General features: G+C 42.5%; 1 protein-coding gene across 1 annotated transcript; it reads right to left on the reverse strand.

Moving 5' to 3' along the window:
* Positions 1-2,839: 2,839 nt before the first annotated feature.
* On the reverse strand, positions 2,840-14,711 carry LOC111229904 (coiled-coil domain-containing protein 136-like). Its single transcript, XM_022756432.1, has 8 exons — positions 14,553-14,711; positions 11,879-11,953; positions 10,462-10,764; positions 8,123-8,240; positions 6,774-7,050; positions 6,497-6,628; positions 4,767-4,879; positions 2,840-2,949 (listed from the first exon to the last, which is right to left on the reverse strand). Exons 1-8 carry the CDS (start codon positions 14,620-14,622, stop codon positions 2,937-2,939), a joined length of 1,101 nt encoding a protein of 366 aa, XP_022612153.1. The 5' UTR covers positions 14,623-14,711; the 3' UTR covers positions 2,840-2,936.
* Between the last annotated feature and the right edge of the window lie 9,226 nt (positions 14,712-23,937).

Genomic DNA, 23,937 nt, shown 5'->3' on the forward strand with positions numbered 1-23,937 from the left:
TGACCATTAAGACACTTCATTTCTTTGGCCATAACTCTGAAAGTGAATGAGACAGAAACCTGATTCAGAATCAGTGGGGAATATTTCCAGGCTCGGGAACCTAATTTAACTTAAACCTCAAGTGACAGAAGGATGTTCAGTGAAGCATCATGCTAACTGTACCCCATGACTAGTTTTTCATGAAGCTGCATATCCAGGCTGCTTTTACATAATTAGCTTAACATAGTAAAACATGAGTCGAGACAGTGGAGTAATGAGTGTGGTTTAGAAGCCTCATCGGTAACACTGACACACCAGTTCCTGCCATCTGTAAAAAATCCAGGTCTGTGAGCTCATGTCACGTCTCTGGAGTGAAGGTTATTAATATCCACACAACCCGTGTAACGTGATGCCAGGGGAGAGATGGGTCTCACTCAGGTTGACTGCTTGTGATTTCATGAATGGGATTCCACGACACCTTTAACCCTGTGACTGTGTTAGCTGGTGATGCCACCTCCCAGGAAAAGAAAGCTCTCAGACATCATGTGGGGTGATTATATTTATTTTTTCAAGTCATTTACAGTACAAAATAGACCTCCAGGTAACAAAATAGCCACAATTATATTGAAAACAACACTGCTATTAATATGTAAAGCAGCAAGCTGAGCAACACTGTGGAATATAGAAGCTTATGAAGCTATGATAAAGTTAATATTCATGAAATAATGATAATGTCCTGAATCCAACAACATTCATATGTACCATTGCAGTCAATGGGAATTTAATTTCTATTGCAAATTGAACAGTGACAACATATGCAGTCCACTGGCACATTATTTCCGTAGTGTATGTTCATATGCAGAAACACCAGGCTTTGCTTATCAAGGTTCTGTTTAATGACGAACGTTACAGAAACCATTTCACTACATTTCTGAAATTTAATGGAGTAGAAAAAACCAGGAGACATATTTGCTCGTTCTGGCAACTAAGGTCAAACGTAATCTAACTATACCTCTATACTATAACTCTTGAACATAGAGGTACTGGAAATGATTAGCAATGCTAGTAGGTCCTCTGAATAACGCCACCATAAATAAACATTTACATAGCATATAATTTTGCTATCAAATATACGATGCTCTTTCAAAATAGAATAAACTTTCTACAAAGCTAGTACAAATGGATTTAAGAAATATCTCTCCCATAGTACTTTATGTCACATCTATTTACATGAAATACAAAGTAACATAATCAGCATAACCAACATAAATTATATATTGTGCTTCTAGATGTTTTATAGCATGCTTTTTTCTGTCCTAAAAGATTTTCACAAAAAAAGTTTCACAAATGTAAACAATAATCAGAGTCCTTCCACATATACATATATATTTTGTAATTGATGCTTAGACAAATTAAAATTTTCTGACACCTTCTTATTTACATATGTTGGAACCATGTCAATGACTAAATGCCCACACAAACAACCAACCATGATCATTCACTTCACCATAATCTGGGTGTGGCCAGATGCCAACCGGTGTTGATCAGATCTGCAGTCTGTCACATAAAGCGTGTCATCAGTAAACAAGGGAATGCTGTTAGTCAACATTATCACACTGTGTACCTTTAACAAACCTGCAATCACTGTAAATCTTAATAGCGACACACTTGGAAAAAGCAAACCTTTTAAATCCTGCTGGAGAAAAAGAAAAAAGTTTATTACTCCACATCGAAATGTAAGAAAACATAATTATATAGCTCAATTATCCCAGAATTTGCTCCCACAGTTGCTGAGATATCTTTATTATAGCGCATAACAAAACGACAGCAAAACCTGTTTTAAGTGTGTTAATGCAGCTGTGGGTGTTAGGCCTAAGTGTTGAGATTTTCAAAGTGAACCGTGAGCTGGCAAGATGAATCAGAAACACTGCGCTGACTTTCTTGCATCTTGGTTAACTGATAATTAAAAGGGGGACGTGGGAGTCGTCTGATTTCAGAGTCAGACACAAGACAATGCTTGGGCAGGCGGACAGACAGAGCTTGGAGCAAAACACATCACTGAAAGAATGCGAAGACGTGCTACCTCCACCCACCAGGGGTGATGTCAGGTTGAACATTAGCTTTATACACTGACAGGTGCTTAATTAACCATACCTGTTCTCCTTGTAATAGCATATTAATGGTGTTTACAATGGACATAATTGATATCTAATGTTGGGAATGGCAGAGTAACAGTGGCAGAATAGTAGATACAGTATGTTAATTCATGAATATATTTAGATTTTTAATACATCTTTGCAGGGGGGGGGGGGGGAACTGATAGTACAACTCATTAACAAAAATGCAAACTGTTCTCTGTTTTTTGAGGGTTTTCAGTGCGTTAAATGTTCGGACTCCAGGCTCCTTGTTATTTTCAAAGACAGCCATGAACAATATTTAAACAAACAAATAAATAAATAGTTAAATAAATTGAAAACCATTTGGTGCACATCAATAATCAAAATCTTCATGTTATCACATTGTTTAGCTAATGAAGAGAAAAATATATTCACAGAGACAAAGGAGAAAAGACAGCACTAGCATACATTTAGTGGAGTGAGATCATTCCTCATGTGGGCTCTCTGCAGGTCATCGTCATAGCAATCTTCTCATCGAACGCCAATTAAATGGGACTGAGAGCATCATTCTCCGTTTGTGTGTGCATGTAGTACCTTCTCATTACAGATTAAATTTCCCGTACATTTTTCTACCACTAAGTTGTCGGCTCTATCACATTTAGAGAATTCCAGTTCAGTCTATAGACATGGCAGGAGAGAACGAGGGCTGGTCTGAAGCAGACGTCTGTCCCTGTGCAGTTGTTGCCCATCCAAGTCAACATCGGACGAGAGCTCTCAACAAGCTAGTCATCATTAGCAGCACTGCTGTGGCTGCAGTGACAGTCAAAATGGAGTTCCAACCTACCTCACTCCCCTGAGGGAAGACAGGAAAAGGAGAGTGTTAAGAGTCAGTAGTGACTATCCATCAGCCACAAATAAACCAGACTGGGCTTTTAAAGGAGAAGTTCAACAGCTTTCTTACAGAGAGTGAGATGAGAAGACTGTTGCCACTCTTATGTCTGTATGTTTAATAGGGAGCTGGAGCCAGGCTGCTTTTAGCCTTTCTTAGCATCAAAAATGAAGCAGCAGTAAACAGCTAGGCTAACTCTGTCCAGCACCTATGAAACCCAATAATTTGCATGTTGTATCTTGTTTTTTTAAACACACAAGTTTTTTGTGGTTTAAGGGGAGTTACTTGCTGTTTCTATTTCTTAAGGAACAACACTTTATCTGTTCATGCAGCGTCTGTCTCCTCTGCTTGTGGTGACAATGAAGACTCCAAGCGCTTGGCAAACAGTTAGCTAGTTACAGCTCAAAACTCCCCCTAAGACCACAAGTTATTGTTTTTACATTTCTGTTTGTGCACAGATTAAACTAAAAAGATACAATGTATGAATTATGAGTTTCAGAGGAGCTGGAAGGCATATTTTTGAATTCTGGACAGAACCAGCTGTTTCCACCTGTTTCCAGTCTTTATGCCAAGCTAACCATCTCCTGGTTGTAGCTTTATATTAGAGTGGTATCAATCTTCTCATTTATTTTGGCAAGGAAACAAATAGGCCTAAACTTATTTCCCAAAATGTTGAACTATTCCTGAAAATGACCTATCCAGTGTGATTCAAGGAAATATTTAGTTTTCATTTGACAAACTGCCCACCCGTCCCATGTCCACTTTCCATGAATACTTAATATCATTATCTTTAAGTATCTTAATTTACTGGAGATTTTTCCCAGCCTTAAGTTTAGACCCTCCCATAACAACCAACGAGTGACAGAGATTCCCAATAATTAATATTAAAGGATCAGCTCACAAAACACATTTACCTCTAATGCTCTTCAGCCATGCATTGAGTTATGTTTTTATTTTCCCAGATCAGCCACAATACAATGGAGGTGAAACATATTTTGATTTGTGATTCTCAGCATTTAAAAATTACATTACATTTTTTTCAACAGCAACACACTTTTCCAAAAACTTTGTCCTGGTTACTCTGTTACTGGTTACAGAATTGACTCTTCATGGATTTCACTGGAAATGAAGCATAGCGTCAGTTCAGGCAAAACACTGAAGTCATGCTTACATGAACTGATTGGTATCAGCTGTTTAATTATTGCTTCACAGTCTCCAGTTGATTCATCAGCTGGTTATCTACCAGCTAACTATTTCGTCCAGTCCTATTCCTGCAGGTGTACGGTGCAGCCGCTCTAACTTGATACTTCTCATGATTGCTCTCTTAATACCTTCCTCATGTTTATGACGGGGGAATTAGTTCTCCCAGAAGAACCACCATTCCTGCTCCTTTTGAAAGCTCCCTCAAAAAGAAGGGTCTTTTTTGCCGACTCAGTCTTTTTCAGAATTTGCTGTAAATGGCTGGTTCCTTCACTTTAGTGTCTCAAATGAACCACTTCCTGCTCAATGAAGTGTGAATGGAAACTGTAGACAGATTATTAAGCGTGTCTAGAATTTCAAGAACGATCAGAAACCAATTCATTGCACCTCCATTGTACTGGTGTAGGCATAATTCTCAAAGGTGGATATCTCAAAACCTGAGCAAAATCAAACTGAAACTACAGCATTTGCATCGCTAAATACATTTAGTGGTATGTAATTTGCATGAACTGATCCTTTAATCTGTGCGTAATAACCATACGTATCATTACGTATCACATAGAGATAAGCTCCGCCCATACCTTGCTCTCTGGGACGCCAGCTCCGACAACCAGCACCAGACCACAGCTACTATTACAATCATTCCTATGAAGGGGATGGAGAGAACAGGGTGCTCAGACGCATGGATGAATCTCTGAGGAGGAAATAAAAACAAACACAAGGACCATGGAAATGAAGGGAATGAATGAATAGATGGACTGAAGTAGCCAAATAATAAACACAGATAAAACAAATGTGACAACACCACAAAAGGAACACCACTACAAAAATCACTAAAGTAAAGGTGTGACATGGTCTATGGCTGTGATAAAAAAAAGGGGAGGGACTGTGATGGAGTGATTTACAATTCTTATTAAACAAACAATGCATAACTTTATGGTGACATACACATCAAGTCAATGGGAGTGTATGTGAGCAGTCCTGTGTGACATTTACTGGCTGCATGTGATGTTATGGTGACAAAAAAAGGAAAGACATACAGCATGAATGTTGTGACTAGCATATATGGTGGTATTTTTGTCCCTCTATCCTCATTTTATAGTTCATTTGTTTATATGTTTTTTAAATTTGCTGTTAAACAGGCTGAGAGGTCATGGACATTCAGAGAACAAGGACAGCATCAGAGACAGGCACGGGTAGACAGTTTGACACAACGCAGAGACATCTCATCATGGCTGTTGTAGACAAAACACTAGGTTGTTTTTTTAAAATAAAGATAAAGGACCTTATTAGACCATACACCACCAATTTTCCAAAACAGCATATTTTTGGGGTTGTTTTTGATTTGTTTGTTTTTGGATGTATATTTCTATCCCTCGCAGGGAGTCACTGGTGTCCATTCTTTTTAAAATTGAAGGAAAATCAACTTGCTGAACAGTTAGTCTGTCTTTGTGAGGCAATGCAGCTGAAACCACAGATTGTCCTGGGATTGGTGCACTGAAGTGCCACACTGCCCTGCATTCACAATCTGTGTTATCAGAAAGTTCAATACAGAAGACGAACAACAAGCAAATATAGACGTCATAAAAATGACAATGAATTTGGTAGCTGTAGCTTCTTGCATTAATCTTTCCCATGAGCACTTGAATACACAAATCATTTCAAAGCTATCCATGCTTTCAAACAAATGCAACAAGTGTAACTGTGACTGAAGTAAAACTGGCCATGCTGTTAATTGTTTTAATTACCTATTTCAGACAAGTTTCATTTCACTGCATGACTTTCATGCAGCAACTCATTATTAAAATGAACAGAAACCAGTCTTAAGGGTTGGAAAAACGCATTTAAAAAATCTAAAGATAACAAGGTTCTTTAATTACTTTTTTCTATTGAACAATATCTGAAGCTCACATAGTGGTGAAATAGGCATTCGTTGCTTGATGGCTGAATGCCTTTTTGTAGATTTTGTGTTTTTGTCCAACAACAGTATTTAAGCATTGCAATCACAGAGAGGTAAGGACACAGACACAGTGGGTACTGATATGGGCTGACTGGCCAAGTCAGTTCATATCAAAACATATATTGCTACAGTATGAGACACATATAAAGTGGGCTCAACACACATGGGATACAGTAGGTGTGATGTGAGGTGTGTTATGTGTTAGTTGACAGTGTGGGTGCAAAGACACATTTTCACAATTTTTTTCTTTAAGTTTCCTAAAGACCGTGAAAAATTGTATAACATTTAATTCAGTTTCCCTTCTTCTGATACCAGTTGTATACTACTAAGTTATTCATGTCTGCCCCTCACCTGAGCCCCCCCTGACAGCTTCTCCAGCTCTGCCTTGCAGCGCTGCAGCTCCTCCTCCAGCTCTGCTCTTTCCCTCTGACTACTGTCATACAGTACCTGCAGCTCCTGCAGCTCCATCTTCAGACCGTCACACTGGAGGACACAGAAGTCAAACAGTCAGTCTTGAAAACCAAATGTATTGTATTTGATTGTCTTTATTTACCCAAAATCAAAAAGAATGTTCTAATCATGCACATGTCCGTGTTTTATTGATATTTCTAGTCTTTTCCCATCATACCTCTCTCTGAACCTGTGAGGCCTTCTCCTCGGCCTGTTTCAGCTGGTCCCTCAGGGAGAAGATCTCCCCCACGCCTCCATTCCAGCCGGTCGGTGTCATGGGCTTCCCATCAAATGAGATATTCTTCTGGATGGAGGCGTCCACCAGGCGACAGTTCTCAGACTGGGCCATGGTCATGTAGCTCTCTGTCATGACTTCGTCTGAGCCGGTTTCCGTCTCTTTCCCCTCTGTGTCCTCCCCTGCATCTTCCTCTTTCAGTGACAGATAGACACTGGAGCTGTGAGGTGGACGAAAGGAGTAATGATAAAGAATACAAAACACTTCCAATGTTTCAGCTGAAATATCTCAAAATGGGCTCCAGATGTGTTTATAACTTCAATTATCAAAGGCCAGACATGTTTGCTATAGTATTTTATGTGATTACCAGAGACCTAGTCATTATTATTTCCTCTGTGTTGTCACACACAGTGTACAGAGATGCCAATACAGCATACACACAGTCTGATAACCAATAGAGACACTGTTTTTTCAATTGATCATTATTACATTATTTCTGTTACAGTTGTTTTGGTATCTAGTCAGCCTTGTAATAGGACTGCAACTAAGAATCATTGTCATCTTTCATTAGTCAAATTGTTTTTTTTAGTTTCTTTATAAAACTTTCACAGTTTTATCAACGGTTTGTTTTTTCTGACTAACAGTCCAAAACCAAAATTTAATTTCTTTAAATTAAATTGATAGAACAATCTCACCACACTCCATTTAATAGCTGTTCCAGTAATCATAGTTATGCTGTTGTTGTTTATCAAATCTGAAGTTTCCTTTGGCTTTTTCTTATTTTATGATATTTTGTGGTTATACACTTATTTCTTCCTGTTTTATCGATTGTCCTCTCCGTCCCCTCTGTTTCCCTTTTCCCTTTTCTTTTTCTTGTAAATGCTATAAATAAAGTTTTTGATGCATCACAAGATCTTCAGCAGATGGAGTTTGCTCAGTTCTCCATCTGCTGAGGTAGATCATGTGATGCGTTCAAAAACACCAGAGCAGCTACTAAATAGATCTTGTGGGGAAACTGCTTTCAAGGTCAAGAATGAACTTTGAGTCTCAAAATTGCTCTTGATTAATTTTCTATCAATGCTCCAATCACTGAACCAACTAATGGTTACAGCACTCATGTGTGATCCCTCATATGATGCTACAAATCTACTGCGCTCATTAAACAGGTGGCCAGTATTTTCTAAATGAGACGTAACGTGAATTTCTGTGATGAGGGGTTGTATTCCAGAGGGTATCCCCCCCAGCTGATCCAGTAAGCGCAGCTGATGAGGGAGCAGCCATTGACCTCTCACCATGTCCTCTGTCTCTGCAGCAGCTGCAGCCTCTCAGAGAGACGTCTGTTGTCCTCCTTCAGGGTCTGACACTCCTCCTTCAGCATACGGCACTCCTCCTTCAGCAGGTCCACGTCACCTGACGGAGCAAGGAAGATCAGAGATGAAGATATTTAAAGAGGATGCAGCTCAGCAGAGCTCATCTTTAATCTCACTGCTTGAGCTTTTAAAATCATTACAGCATGCGTAGAGTATATTAGAGGAATAGTTCAACAAGATGAGAAGCTTGATGCTGCTCTCATATGTCTTTTATAGTGCTACAGCTAGCCTGGCTCTGTATAGAAGTAACAGAACTCACCTACCAGCACTTCTAAAGCTCATTCATTAAAATGTTATATCTTGTTTGTTTAAGAACCGTACAGAGGTGTCAATTCGCAGCTGGACTATATCGTGGCCAGGACCAGTTGCAGGAAGTGTGTCTCCGGGAAGTGTGTCTCCCCAAAAAGTTGAACTATTCCTTTAAAATGGATCTCAACTGTGACTTAGGTTACAGTTGCGTACAAAATAGATTTTCTGTGATGTTCTCATGAAAGAGCACAACAATTACATAATATGAGATCTTCCCCTCCCTCAGTCCCACCCGAGGCTCAGCTGCAGAGCCCAGTGGTGACATCATGTGTCGGAAGTGTATGTCCCACCCCCTAATGACTTCATGTCCCCGGTATCCTAAGTGCACACACACACACACCCACACACACGCACGCACGCACGCACGCACGCACGCACGCACGCACGCACGCACGCACGCGCACCCACATCCACACAAGTATGGGCCACTATTTGAAGTGATTTTGAAAAGCCAAACAGAAATATAAACTTTTTGTTTGAGCTCCTCTTTCACAAGATAACTTCAGCTTTTGTAATTACTTAAAAATGGTTTAAAAGGTTGCACATTTTACATTTTTAGTTTTGACATCTGTGGTTTAAAGCACCAAAAACCATCTCTATGTAGTTTCACATCTCCTCTCTCAAACTTCTCGCTAGAGCTCTAGTAACAACAGGTTGGTGAGCCAATCAGAGGAGAGGCTCAGAGCCTCTCCTCTGTTTGGCTGATTGACTGGCTAACTGTTTTCTAAGTGATCTAATAAAAATCTAGCAGATCTCAGGTAAAAACTCGGTTGGACAGCGGGCCAGGGTTGGGGCATGGCTGAGGGCGCTGACTGCTTTATTGTTACATCACAAAGTTATGGAAGTCTTTGAATATGGGCTGTGTGCAGTTCTCTGTGGACTGAGCATTAGTATTAATAGAGAACCTAGACTTGCTTTATAATCTAAAAAGACTTGGAAATCTCACTTTCTACAATATGGGACCTTTAAACATCCTGCTTTGACAAATATTCTGGCAGTAATCATATTGTTTTGCACTCCACTAGCTCTAGAGTGTCTGTCTAAAAATATATATATATAGTGTATACGGCATTTTTTTAAAATTTGTCTCAACTTCACATTTTACTAAAACATCAGCTGCTTGTGATTTTCCATAACACAACAGAGTGAGCTTTCTCTGAGCTGATAGGTGCTCAGAGAGACTCCCAGTGTGAAGGGGACTTGGTGGCGCAGTGGGTTTGTTCCTGAATGTTTTCCATACCTGGAGCATCAAAACCTCTCACCCAGCAGAGGGTGACGGGGGGGGCTTCGGCCTCCCCTGACTTCCACATAGATAGAGGCAGGGAGTTATGTTCTGGAAAACCATGAGTGGCTAATGTTTGCTGCAATGTGAAGGAGAGATTTGAGAGAAGAGTGTGTATATACTCTATGTACACACAACGGGTAATTTTAATGACTATATGACAGTGGCCCTGCCGTGTGTCTCTGCACCTCCTGTAGCCGTACTGGGAGGCCCTCTGTTCGATAGGATCACACTCACACAGACACACCGCTCCCCTTGCAACCCTCTGCAGGGTGCTGACATGATGTGAGCAAAGAACAAGAACAGTCCTGAACATCATGCCTTGTTTTCATAGCAGCAGGGACAGAGACCTGGGCTATTTCTGCTTGTAGGGAACTGGACATATTCCATGGCACAAGCAGAGACAGGAGGTGTTTGTGTTTTTTACTGTGCCCTTCTCACTGATGGCTGTTTACACAAAGTGTGAAGACGAGGTGTAAAACCAAGACTTATTGTATTTTAACTTTGATGTACTGTAACTAAAACAAGGTCATATGGGAGGTGCGGTCTAATGAAGCCACTTCCACCCTCTGTCTTTCATCCCTCTTCTTTGACATCCATCTATACACTTAGTGTTTTTTCTCCTCCATTAATACACAGATCTCTCCCCTCCATCCTCCTCATCCCTTACCCTCTCTCCTCTCGGCCTCCCTGCGCTGACTCTTCATGCTGATCTCGGCCCTCAGTGTGGTGATCTCCAGCTCATACTCCTGGGTCTCCTCACTGAGGCGCTGCAGCTCTGCGCGCCGGCGACACAGCTCCTCCTGCAGCGAGGCGATGTCGTTCTCCCTCTCTGCCGCCGCCTCCTCCGCCGCCTGCTGGAGAAGAAGCACCTCCTCCTGAGCTGCACGAAGCTCCTCCTGGGCCTCAGCCAGCTCGCTCTCCTTCTCCTCCTCCAGACTGTCCATCTCCTCCTGCACAGAGCGCAGCTGGGCTGTGTGGAGAGGAGGAGGAGAATGAGAGGTTTTCTTTATGGGGAGATGTGTGGGTGAGAACGCAGCATCAGTATGGGTGTGTGTGTCTGTGTGTGTGTGTGTGTTTGTGTGTGTCTGTGTCTGTGTGTGTCTGTATGTGTCTGTGTGTGTATGTGTGTCTGTGTGTGTCTGTTTGTGTCTGTGTGTGTATGTGTGATCTCACCTGAAGTTTTGCAACAGTGGGCCTGCATGTGTTTGTCTGTGTGGGCGGTGTGTTCCTGTGTGTGTGTGTGTGTGTGTGTGTGTGTGTGTGTGTGTGTACATGCTGTATGTGTGGGTACTCTTTGAAAGAGGTGCTGATGTAACTGATGGTAACAGACTTGTTCTTTCAGGGTCAGATTCTGATTATTAGTTTAGTATTTTCAGGAAAGGAAACTCTTCTCTATCTCTCATAACAACAAGAGCAAATCTGACAGTTTACAACCATTTTTGCTGTAATATAGTGCAGTATACACAATATAGTGTGTATTATAGTAGTACTATTTTTTTTATCTTCTTTTTGTTTTCTTGTTCATTATTCCTTAATTAATTTTTCATGCTTGTATTCAGAACCATTATCCTTGTTTTTTGGAGGGATTGTATTAAGACTGGCGTGTTTTATTCACCTCCTCATAATTAAGCACATATTCCATTAAGGTGTTTTTGAAGAATAATTATGTATCCGTGTGAATGATTTCTTGATTTGCTTATATATCTACTTACATGTAATGAAAAAAAATAGTCATAAAAAAGACATTGCCCCCAATTCAGTTAGCAAAATGATTGCAAGCATTAAACATGTTCTAGTCAATTACATCCCAATATACTCAATGTAGCTCTTTCTGTCTGCGACTCTTCATTAGAGACAATAGAAATCCAGAAGATGAAAGTCCTGTTGATTACTGCTAACAAACTGTTCGTCATTGGCAGCTTACAAAGCAAAGCTATTGACAGACATAAGAAGCGAAATATGCAATGTGTGACTTCGATTTCTGAGTATTCTTCCTGTTTCCATTATTGATAAATCAAATGAAATAGTTATTGTTACTGTCTGGGTTCATCAAAGAACAGAAGTTTATTGCTGAAGTTTATTACCTTGTAGATTCTGGATCTGGCGTGTGAAAGCTTCAGCCTGATGAGCACTAGCCAGACGCTCATCCTCCAACAGACCTGGTGGAGAGGTGAGATGAGGTGAGGTGAGGTGAGGAGAGGAGAGGGGAGACGAGGAGAGGGGAGACAAGGAGTGCGGAGTGGGTAGAGAGATAAGAGGAAAATGTCAGTTCAGTGGACCAATAGAAAGATGACAACTTGATAAGCTGTTCAACCTTGAGGAATGACTGAATGACACGAGCAGTTTTGTGTGTGTCTGTCTGTTGAATACAATGTGAGCAGGACAATCAGAATAGTATTAGAGTTGTTATTCATTCATAAAATATCCATTTTATTAGACAGTGAATCTAATAACTTTAAAGGACAGCAGAACAAAATAAAGAAGATTATTTTACCTGCTATTTTTGCATATCTATATCTTTTTGGTTTTATTTAGTGTGTGTCATGCCAAGTGACTTTGTCTCTCTTCAGGCGGATTCACTAGTGGTTGCTGTTGCTACAACCCGGACTGAAATACCTCAACAAATACCTGCCCAACTGAGATTCCCATCTGCCGCAGCTGTACTTTGTGTTTACTGCTAATTACCATTGATATTAGCATGCTAACACGCTAAACTAAGATGGTGAAGAAGGTAAGATTATACATGTTTAACATCAGTGCACTAGCATTTAGCTTATTAAACCACTGTTGTACATAAAACCCTTACAGGGACACTAGCATAAGTTGTTAGTTTTAAATGTTTAGTTTAACTGACTATCATGAATTCACATGGGGATTTTCCAAAATATAGGAGACTTTGTTTATGGAAAAACATTGCTTTTGAATGTCGTCAAAATATTTTTTCAATACTGTGAGTAACACAAACAAAATTCCATTCACCCACATCATATTGGTTTGGGGACAGAAATATCAAACTAAAACTACAATATCTGCATGGCTAGACATCCAGGGGAAAATGAGAAGATATAGTTTGAAAATACATTAGATATCGATATCATTTGGTGTAATGTGTCGATGCCTCTTTTATCAGCAACATCCTGGCAGATTCTCTGATGTTTGGCCTCATTGTCATTCTTCTGGTCCTCTTTTCTTGTCTTTTCCAGATTTTTCCAGCTCAAACCTTCTAGTCACAGCCATCGTATTACAACCAGTATGTAACTGGTGAGTGTAGTGCAATCTATAGCCATAGATCTATCCATGATCTTTACCTACACCTCAGCTTACGTCATTCTCTGACCATGTACGCTGTGGACCCCCACCACCACTTCCAACAGCTGCCAGCAACCTGAGCAGCCGAACTTTCCCAGTGGGAGTCGACCAATGGTGATTTCTCGTTGTGGTCTAGGACACCCAGTCTGGAAGCTTCCCTCAGCATGCATGCAGTTGTCTGAGGAATGCCTCCACTGCTGCCAGACAAACAACTGAGCTCACTGCGCCATGTTTTTTAGTAGGACACACAGTTATATACACTCACTCATACACACATACACACTGAGCTCACTGCAGCGCCATACCTAAGGCCTTACTCACTGCTCGTGTCCCTGAACATTAAGCTCATCATTTCTAAGACATGATGTGATGCTCCGTTTAGCGGCTATGAGGAGCTGGCTGTGTCAGTGACCGCATATAAACATTTACACTTCTACATGTTCAGCTCAATTGTGATGAACAGGCGATGTCTTGGCTGGAAGGTTAAGTTGTCCAGGACGGGTGCAGGGCTTTTCTTTAGTCACTGTGTGACGTTGTTGCGATGTGGGGAACTTAACAAACATGGCCAGAAGAACAATGTTGATCAGTTGTAGCAAACAACATGTTTCACAAAAGCGATTTGTGAGCACTGCTTACACCAGAGTCGTCAGTGGTGGCAGCATCACCTTTCACAAATAACTGTCACCTGAAAATGACAAATACATTTCGAAGCCTGGGAGGAGTTGTGCCAAAACTAACATGACAGGAAATCATCTCATATTGTAAACTTCAACTTGCATATTGAAAATTGGGGAAATGGGTCCCTGCATTGAATAGCATATTCACTTCTTTCTCAACTTGTCAGCCTGGCTCTCACACTGGTTTCTATTGATTCTGCACCAGACCACAAGTATATGGTTAGTGTGTGCGCACTTAATTGCAAAAGTAAGACACAAGCTACACACTGTGCAGATTGCAAATTTCAGTTGTGGCTAGTTGCTCTACAACTGCCACAGTTTGCTAAAGCAGATACAGGGATTTCCAGGAGTTTAAGTTGGACTAAAAATGAATATTTAATTTCTGTTGAACTGAATATTTTTAGTGGGCTGTTGTTGCTGCAGCGACTTGCTCTAATTGTTGATATTCTTGCCAGTCTGCATTTCATAAATCTCTATAGCAGAGGTAGGGAGTGAAATGCTGTCATGACTAATGTCCACAATGGATAAAAATATGCGAATAAGACTCAGGTTGATGAATGGCAGAATTTCCCGTTAAATGCCATAAAATTTGCCAAGGTTGGCACCATTCAGAGTATGTGGTGGGGTGATGGAAGATGCATTGGGTGTGTTAGGATTAGATCTTGATTTATGGTCACATGGCTGTTTGTTAATAATGGATAAAAGATTGTTATAAAGGAAGATTAATGATTCATGGCATTAAAAAATGAATGAAGAGTCTCAGTGGTCTCACCTTGCAGCTCGTGGAAGCTCTCCTGGTGTTTGTTGGACGTCTCCCTGGCATCCTCTAGCTCCAGCAGCATCTGCAGCACTTGGGCCCTCAGCTCCTCCAGCTCCTGCTCCTCTGTCAGTGGCTCCTGCTCCTGCTCCTGCTCCTTCCTCTTCTTCTCTTCCCCTTCGCCTTCCTCCTCCTTCAGCTTCTTCTCTTCCCCCTCCTCCTCCTCCTCCTCCTGAGCTCTCTCCTGGTCCATCTCCTCCTTCTCGTTGTTCTCCTCCAGGACGCCTCTCTCCTTGGCTGTTATCTCGTTGTCCATAGTGGGGCTGCTTTCTGCTTTCAGATCGCACGGGTCATCTAATGGAAAGATGACAGCGTATATTAGAGAGGGATGCCTGGTAGAGAAAGAGAGGGAGACAGACAGGGAGATTTACAGGTGACAAACCCCTCTTTCATCAGTCATGCTTTAAACGCAGCATAGATTGTGCTTTCCTTTGAATCAACAGCACCATCTTGTGATTAAACTTGCACTGCGTCCATTGCACACCCGCCTCTATTCGACTCATGTACCCTAATTTAACGCGCTGCAAAATAACAGACAACCCCTTCAGGAGATTAGAGCTGAGACTGTGATGGAAAGGAAACAAGAAAATCATTCACTAGGGGAAACATAAATCAGAATATATGCTGAAAACTGTCAAAGCGTGTCACAGGTTACATACCATTTGGAAGTGAAATGAAAGGACGAATATGTTAACACAAGTTGACGACTGATTCAGAATTTTAATGCACATGTACACGACACACTTTGTTCTACATTCCTCAATCTGCACTGTGGATTTCAATTTTTCAACCAGTAGGTGGAGTGAGTTAGCTGACATAATGCGGAGAGAGAGGAGGGGGGAGGTGGACCAGTATGCTGAAGCAATCACTATGACTCACCACCCAGCAATGCACCCCAAAGTCCATAATAACACAAGCTACTACTCATAGTAAGAGACAAACAGACGTCTTTCTCACATCACACTGTGTCACATCACAAGTTTTTTGGGGGCTTTTTTTGTGAAGGTTTTCCTCATCCTTGTAGACAGCCTGGCCTGGTTCAGGAGCTGTTGTTAATGTGGGCCTGTAAAGCCTAATGGGACATTGTATATGATGTAGAGCAATGCAAATAAACTTGATTTGACATTACCACAGCTCTAGCAAGCAAGAGCCGCGAAGACAAATGCAGAGCAGGTCAGAAAGCGCGAAGGGTAGGCATCGTTTGCAAGCACAACAACACGACAGCAAATTCCCATTTGAAGTTTTTTCCCATTAGTCAGATGAGATTCGCTGTGAAAGGCCAGAGCTAAATGGAGATTATATTCACAGTGCTGGTTTGTCCTCAGGAGTTGTTTTAAAGGTAAACCATCACTTGTGTCCCATTTTCAGTCTCATCCGATTAAATTCTGCTTACATCACGCACACTGGCCTGCTATCCTCTCTCTCATATCTCTCAATAACCTTAACATAAATTGATATGTAGCATCGCTCTTTCATGTTGGAGTGGTCTCCAAGTGCCTCAAAATTGCTGCTTGTGCTCTGGGGGCAGCGTGAGGATGAGCGTGGGGAACGGTGTAGCCGGAGACAGAATAAAATTAACTAAAGATCTATCTAATTAAGAGTGATGCTCACCGGTGTAATCTTAGCTCAGGGGATGCCTCTAATTTCTTGTGGTAATTATTTCTCTGCCTTGTTGTTCCCTTCACAAGATGTGACTTATTTCCATCAAAACCGCACCACATTTTCATCATATCTGTATGACATTAGCTGCAGCCTCATTTTCTCCTCTCTCATAATAACATTAATTTAAACAATGCGGCCCCTGAGAGGAGTGCGAGAGGTTTCATGAGCGCTGGGCTATTTTGTCATTAAACTTTGATGCTGCTGTAATGAGTTAGTCATAAAGAAGAGAGCTGAGGCCGTGTGGCAGGGTAGAGAGCCGGAGCTGCTTGTATAGCCGCGGGCAGCTAAAGGCCATCAAGAGACAAAAGACTTCCCATTGAATATCACTCATATCCAAATCCTTCAGGGATGTCTAGCTCAGGGTGTAATAACTCTAAGCTTTGGCTCGACTAAATTGCGCTGTGTTTTTGTGCTTTGGCTTTGTAGATGCAGTAATCAGAGTGTCTTCCAGTGGACACGAACTACAGCTGATCAGGAAGAAACAGTAAGTATTGCACACTTCTGTTGGGCATTGAGAATCTGTTACGGAAATCCTTTAATACTGGACAGATGTAGTGGGCAACAAACCCCTTCTTAACTTTGTTCAACTTACTTTGACAGCATGTCGAAAAAATAATAAGTCACTATCATAATATGATAGTGATGATATGATATTATGGTACCTCTAAACAAATTATTCACCTACTATCTTTTCCAATGTTCCCATAAGCCCTGCTAATCATTTCACTCCTTAAAGAAGCTTCATCACCTAACCTTGTGAGTGAATGTCAAACACACTGCGCAGAGGAATCGGCTGCCATGACACCTGTGATCACTCCACTGCATACTTGGCACAGTGCTGGTCTTTAGCCACGCTGGGATTGCATTAGACATGGACACTGCATGCATACAAGAGCAGGGCAGGAGACTCATCTGAGGAGCAGTGTTACAGCTCCAGGGAGAGGATGGCTTTATCTAGCCACAGCACATTCCTTCATAATCACATTGCAGCAAAACACATTGAGTATGTCAGTGCAAACATTGTGCCTCTTTAGAAAAAAAAAAAGACAACAAACAGGCTGAGTGTTCTTTGTCAGCATCTCAGAATAGCTGTCTGAGATCAAATTTAAACATTAATGTGACAACACAAGCCCTTTGTTTTTCTTCCGACTTGGTGTTCAGTGATGGAGTGAGGAGTGTAATCAAATTTGCTCTTTGCAAAATTGAGGAGCGGAGTGAGGATTTTAGCAAACAGATGCATTCTGGGAGAGGGATGGATGTCAAACATGAGAGTTGTTTTAACCTGGCACTGCAGGGAGGCTGTTTTTTCATAACACAACCAGTGGGATCCAGCAGTTTGAGTAACAGTTTTGTATGCAGCAATATACTGAGCAGGATATGTCTGCATAAGGAGTTCTCATTTTACCTTCACTCCAGTTTTCATACTGCTTTATGTAATAAGCTGCAATATGATTCAAAATAGAACTTCTCTAAATGAGTCTCTACTATTCTCTCCCCATGACTGCTAGTTGAATATCTAATTTTACTGTATTGAGAGAAACATCAGGTGTCCAATCAAAACAACGGCTCACTGAAACAGCTGCTGGAGGCTTTCTACAGGTGTGGCGTAATGGGTACTGGTGGAAGTGTTAGTGTTTCTTGTGTGCATGTGATCCTCTGTGTAAAGTGTATGAATGCGGCATGAGTATAAACTGTACGTGAACACCTCTGTATGATCATGTTCTTGTACCTGTGTGCCACACCTGGTGAGCCTATGTAAATACATATGATCACACAAGTCTGCTATGTTTAAACTGCATGTGTTCAGTATGTACATGATCTGCTGCAGCTGTGTAGGAGGCCATGCATAATGCACACCGCCCCCTCCTACCCCAGCTTTGAAGCCACCCCAGCACTGATGTTGTAGCTTTTCCCCTGCACTGGCACACTTCCTCCCCAACACATCGCACGGAGCGGGGGGGGGGGGTCGTAAAAAGATGGAGAGACTGAGCGGAGCAAAAAAGGAAAGGAGAGGAAGACAATAAGGGAGATGCAAGGGAGGAGAAGGAGTTATGATATGGCCTGAGGGGGCTCGAGCTGCTCTCTTCCTCATGAAACTAGCACTGAAACTAGCAAGAGTCAGAGGAAGACATACACTAGATTATCTCCATGGTGACCTTTGCACACCAGCAACACAGGGCTTCATCACCCAGGTGATACAGCTGTGTTTCTATCCACAGTTTTGCTTACCACAGAACCCTCTCTGTCTGCCATTTGCTTTTCCCCATAGAGAAGCCCAAGTGATCTTATCAGGTGCCCCCTCATGAAGCCCACATGGTGAGGTCACCATCATGTGAGATTTGCTGACTTCAAACTGCGTGAGACGCAACAGCTTGACATGAGGAGTGAGCTGCAGGGGTGAAGGCCTCATGAGGTTAATGTGAGTTTATCTCTTTTTCTCTCTCTGTTCTCTGAGCTCGAAAACTCCAGGGAGGAGAGGAACAACAGCGGAAGGAGAGGACAAGAAAAGAAACAGGAACCACAAGCACCCGAGAGTTGGGTTGACTTAATGAGCTGCTCTGTTATTTAAATGGAATATCCATGTTTGCACTTTCAAAGGGAAATAAGAGAAAGTGGGTCAACAGAGTAGAAAAGCGTCACAGAATGTGCAATAATTTGGCCTCATTAGATGAGCATGCACAAAAACTATGTCAGTGTATATATACTATAGTGACTGATTCAGGGAATATGCTTTTTTTATAGGAATGTGTGTGTGTGTGTGTGTGTGTGTGTGTGTGTGTGTGTGTGTGTGTGTGTGTCTGTGCGTGCGTGCGTGCGTGCGTGCGTGCGTGCGTGCGTGCGTGTTGTTTAGCTACTCCGATAGGGGATAATGAATAGTGACAGAGAGCAAAGCATAAAAACAAGTGATGCGGTAATAATCCATTTGATCACAAATCAGTGCTTCCCACCTGAAAGCAATCTCCCTGGAAGGTTTGACATCGCTTAAATCACAGAGGAAAGAGGGGATGCCACAGCTCACTATGTAGCTGCCAGTTCCACAAAGGATAAAGACCCAGAAGGAGAGAGAGGGAACACTAATTAGAGGTTGACAATGCAGAGCATTTCTGTAAGGGAGAAGAAAAGTTGAGAAAAATCCATAGAATAAGCTGCAGGAGGGAGCCACATGAATTCATGAACATTCACCTGAAAGTTTTAAGAATTTTTTTCCATTATGCAACCAAGAGAGAATAAAAGAACATTCAGTTTTGTCAGGGACCTGCGGAGTGCTTTGAAAGCCATTTTTTAAAATGAAGTACTAAAGTCTGGTGGGGAAAAAGGGAATGTCACATTGTAGGGCTTCAGGGCTGAGAGAGAGGGAACCGGGACACCTGAGGGTGGAGAAGCATGTAAGATTAGTTCTCATTTTGCCCCATAATAGGTCATGTTAAACACTGAAGATGTGAGAGTCTCACGTTGTTGTTTTTCTCACATCTACAAAGTTTGTCTAAGACAGCAATTTTGCTGTTTATTATTTCCAGAGAGCTGAGAGAAGTCCTGTTTGTGCCCCCATGGGGAGTATCACTGCTGATGTGAATTTCACAGCGTGAGGGGCACAACACTGGAGAGGAGTGGAGGGAAAGAAGGAGAGGGCAGGAGAGAAATGCTGTGTGGGCCGAGGCGCTGGCAGGTGCAAAGGTTTGTGAGTCTATGCATGCGCATGTGTGTGTGTGTGTGTGTGTGTGTGTGTGTGTGTGTGTGTGTGTGTGTGTTGGAGGGTGCGTAGGCGCTGAAGAGAGCGGAGGATCGCAACTGAAAGAGGGGGAAGAGATAATGAGTGGAAAAGCAGAGAGAAGGATGGAGAGAGATGGTCGGCGACTCGTGCAAGTGGGAGGAACAATATGGTGACCGAAGGTTGCAAGATACACAGACAGCTTTCAAATGTCAAATAAGCCGGTGATGGTGTTGTATTGCTCAGTGGGAGTGTGTGTTTGTGTGAGAGCATCTGTATTCCCTGTTGGTGGATGTGACAAGTGATTTTAGAGGCACTTCTCCCAGTGCAGTGTGGAATTCATCCCCAGCAGGACAGAAACAGCACTGGGATTAAAAGCCTAGAAAATAACAACTGTTCAGGATAAAGTCACCTTTTTCTAAGAACCCAGACTGGTGTCTAGCTAAAATTGACCCCAGCCAGGACAGAATAAATGCTCTTTAATCCATTTAGATCCCTGAGCGTATGAAATTCAAAAAGATACAAGTTAATACTGGCTGCCACTCAGTTGACTTTTGCTTTGCTGTATGTCTATCTTTATTAGGGTCAATCAGACAGGATTCATGCTACATTAAGCAAGACACTAGCCATCACTACCCGCTGATTTTTCATCTTTAAAAACATGCCTCAGGCTGTGATGAGAGGAAACAGGTTCCCAGAGTTAAGATAACAGGAACAACCTTGTTAGGGAGGAAGAAGTTCTCATAAGACAGCATGCATTTTACGAAGGTCAATACAAAGGCTTCAGCATAATAAATGTTATAAAGGAAATGACTCACCGAACAACTAATATCACAGAGCACGGAGGCTTTAAGAAATAATCCAACAAATAATTGAGAGTTCAGTTTTAGGACAGTACTACACAGGAAAAGGAACCTGGCTGCTGGTCAAAGGGCCGCTGACCCGTGGTTCTCTCTGAGCCCCTCCACACCAATAAACATCCTCCTCGCAGTGTCCCACACAGATAGTCGCTCTGTCTGCATACCCATTCACAACATGCGCAAAACACACACTTCTTCCTTGTTAGGACGCACAGACACAAAAAAACATTCCACACATTCTCCTCTGAACTCTTGCTCGCTGTCACACAGTGCTGATTCTGTATGAGGCAAAAGAAGAAATGGAGATGCCTTGTGCCAGATGTCACACACCAGCATCCAGTGGTATGAAGTTACCCAAGCAAGCTCAACTGCAGCGGTTCAACACAAGCACTACATGCAAAGAGAGCCTTCATTTGTGAGCTGAAAATAAGCTGAGCATAAAGTATAAAAAGCTCAACTAAAATTACATCCCAACACTGCCTCAGCATAACATATGCAACACATCTAACACATCTAACACAGCCTGGACTAATGACTGCATTATTTCCTGCCTCTGGCTGCCAGCCATCCACGTTACCTGGCAGCGTGTAGCCTCCATCAAATGTCCACAGATGCCATAGCTGACAGTAGTGCCCGCTCGTCAGTCAGTCTGGCAGCTTGACTACAGCTCCTAATAAAGACGGGCTTCCACAATAATCTCCCCACCTCCTCCCACCTGACCACCTCTCTTCAGCTCCTCCGCCTCCTCAGTTCACCACCCCGTCCCTCACTTTAGGAGTAAACACTCTTTCTCAGCGGAGATGAACGTCGACCCCTTCTACCTTTTTCCGCCTGATCATATCTGATCTGTAGTGCAGGGCTAAAAATAGCCGCACATCATCCAACTGCACAGCATAGCCGATAAACAGAGACTGACAAAACAGCTGCACAGACCTGTAGAGTCCAAAGCCTCCTCGATGAGTGGAGGTAAACGCAGTCCATCCATAGCCCCCTGTAGCTGCAGCGAAGAGGGAGAGACGGAGAAGAGAGAGTGGGCGAGAGAGGGTCAGAGGCTCCACACGCCCACTTCAGCTGCAGGGAGAGAGAGAGAGACAGAGAGAGACAAACACAGGGAAAGTACTGAGCACAGCGTCAAGTACTCGCAAACGCGCAGGCTTCAATGCACGCACACACACACACACACACGCACACACACAAACAGGCTGTACCTCGGGAGAATTTGGGAGGGTCCGGGGAGCTGAAGGCTGAGCTCCGGAGCGTGGGAGAGATGCCGAGAGGGAAGAGGGGAGGAGCAGAGTGGAGGGAAAGATGCTGTTTTCCAGACGTAGAGCTCCGTTTCCCTGCACACACACCCCCACCCCCCACCCCCTCTCTCTCACACACACACACACACACACACACACTCTCTCTCTGCTTGGTTTACACACTGTTTACTATTTTTGCCCTCTTTTTTTTTCCAACCCTAAATTCATACAGAAATGCCACATTTTGTAAAGATTAATGGAGCTCCCTTTCACATTATGATAAGTCTTATGAAGCATAATTAAAGAGCTCAATCCACTTATATGGAGGTGTCGACAAAATAGTTTATCTCCAGTGAATTTCAATGCCTCTAGCTGCCAAGAGAGCTAAACCTCAATGTTTTATCACGTGACTTCCAATCATCCTGTCAAGTTCCTGATAAAGTCGAGGATGTAAATATATGTCATGATGAGTAAAATATGGCAACTAACAGATTTTCAAAAGTACCGTAGCTCAGAGGATCACAGGTTTTGCACAGTTTTTGCAGCATTCATCTGTGTCTGTCCTGGACACACACACATATACACACAAACTTCCTCACATACTCGTACACCTTCAGCCCCTAAGCCATTATTATTTGACCTATAAATGAGATCCAGACAGGTTGTTGCAGTGGAGGCAGCAAACGCTACAGATTACTGATCATTTCCCCTTCATTGTTCATTTCCTCCCCTCCCCTTTCTGACTCTTTCTGTCTCTGTTTACTGCTATGCTACATAGAGCATCTGAAACACCCCCCCCCTCCACACACACTCACACACACTACCCTTCACACACATATTTCTTTATCTCTCTGTCTGTCTCTCACCTCTTTCTTTCTCTTGTTCTCTCTCTCTCTCTCAGCCACTATCACATCTGGCAACTTGTGTGTAGTACGTCAGGAGCCAGAAATGTGAGGTGTGTCGTGAAACACTCAGAAACAAAAAGAGAGAGAGGAAGGGGGGGGGCAGGCTTAACTGTTCGTTGGCCCTGTAGGAGGATATTCCTATCACAGCACTGTCAGAGAGTAGGAAGTGCTTTGCAGACACACACACACACACACACACACACACACATATAAACAATTTAGTCAAACATGTTCACATATGGAACCTGGCGGCATCTGAAAGAGGAAATGATTTTTTTTTAAAAAGCAGAAGTTTGTCTAACGGAAATAGAACGAAGCAGAAAGTCTGTGTGTGAGGCTCAGCATGCGTCTGTTTGCACCTGTGATAAACAGAGAGTGATTTCTCAGGGACAGGCAATAAGTAACAAGGGATAAAAAAGATTGAAGTCTGCTCATAACCACTTCCTACACTTCCACGCGGCTCTTTGCAGCTTTCCTCAGGCAGCTGTAATCCCCAGACAAGCACAGTGAGTGTGGAGGCATCTTTCAACGTGAAGCCATCCCACAGTCTCCTCACCACACACAATATCAGCACCCCACACACACACACACACACACACACACACACACACACACACACACACACACACAGACACAAAGCCTCACAGGAAGGGAGAGCTGTGGAGAGAGTTGGCTGACAACGTGTTGATAATGAGCTGACAATGTCTGGCTTCAGTCCACCCGTGTCACTCCAGTGTGGCAGGAGCCTGGCTGCGGAGGACGGACACAGAAGGAATGCAGTCTAATGCTTGGTCAGATGCTAAAATAATTTCTAGTGTTTGTTTTAAAAACTGCTTGCTGAACCAAATGGGTGGGATGTAACTGCCTCGGGACGGCTCACATAGACCCAGCCTCAAAGATGTTTGCCAAAATACACTAAGCTGATTGTTGAATGCTGCGCTGCTGGAAGATACAAGTAAA

Source organism: Seriola dumerili, unplaced genomic scaffold (assembly GCF_002260705.1).
Source record: "Seriola dumerili isolate Sdu_G_001 unplaced genomic scaffold, Sdu_1.0 BDQW01000242.1, whole genome shotgun sequence".
Classification (NCBI taxonomy): Eukaryota; Metazoa; Chordata; class Actinopteri; order Carangiformes; family Carangidae; genus Seriola; species Seriola dumerili.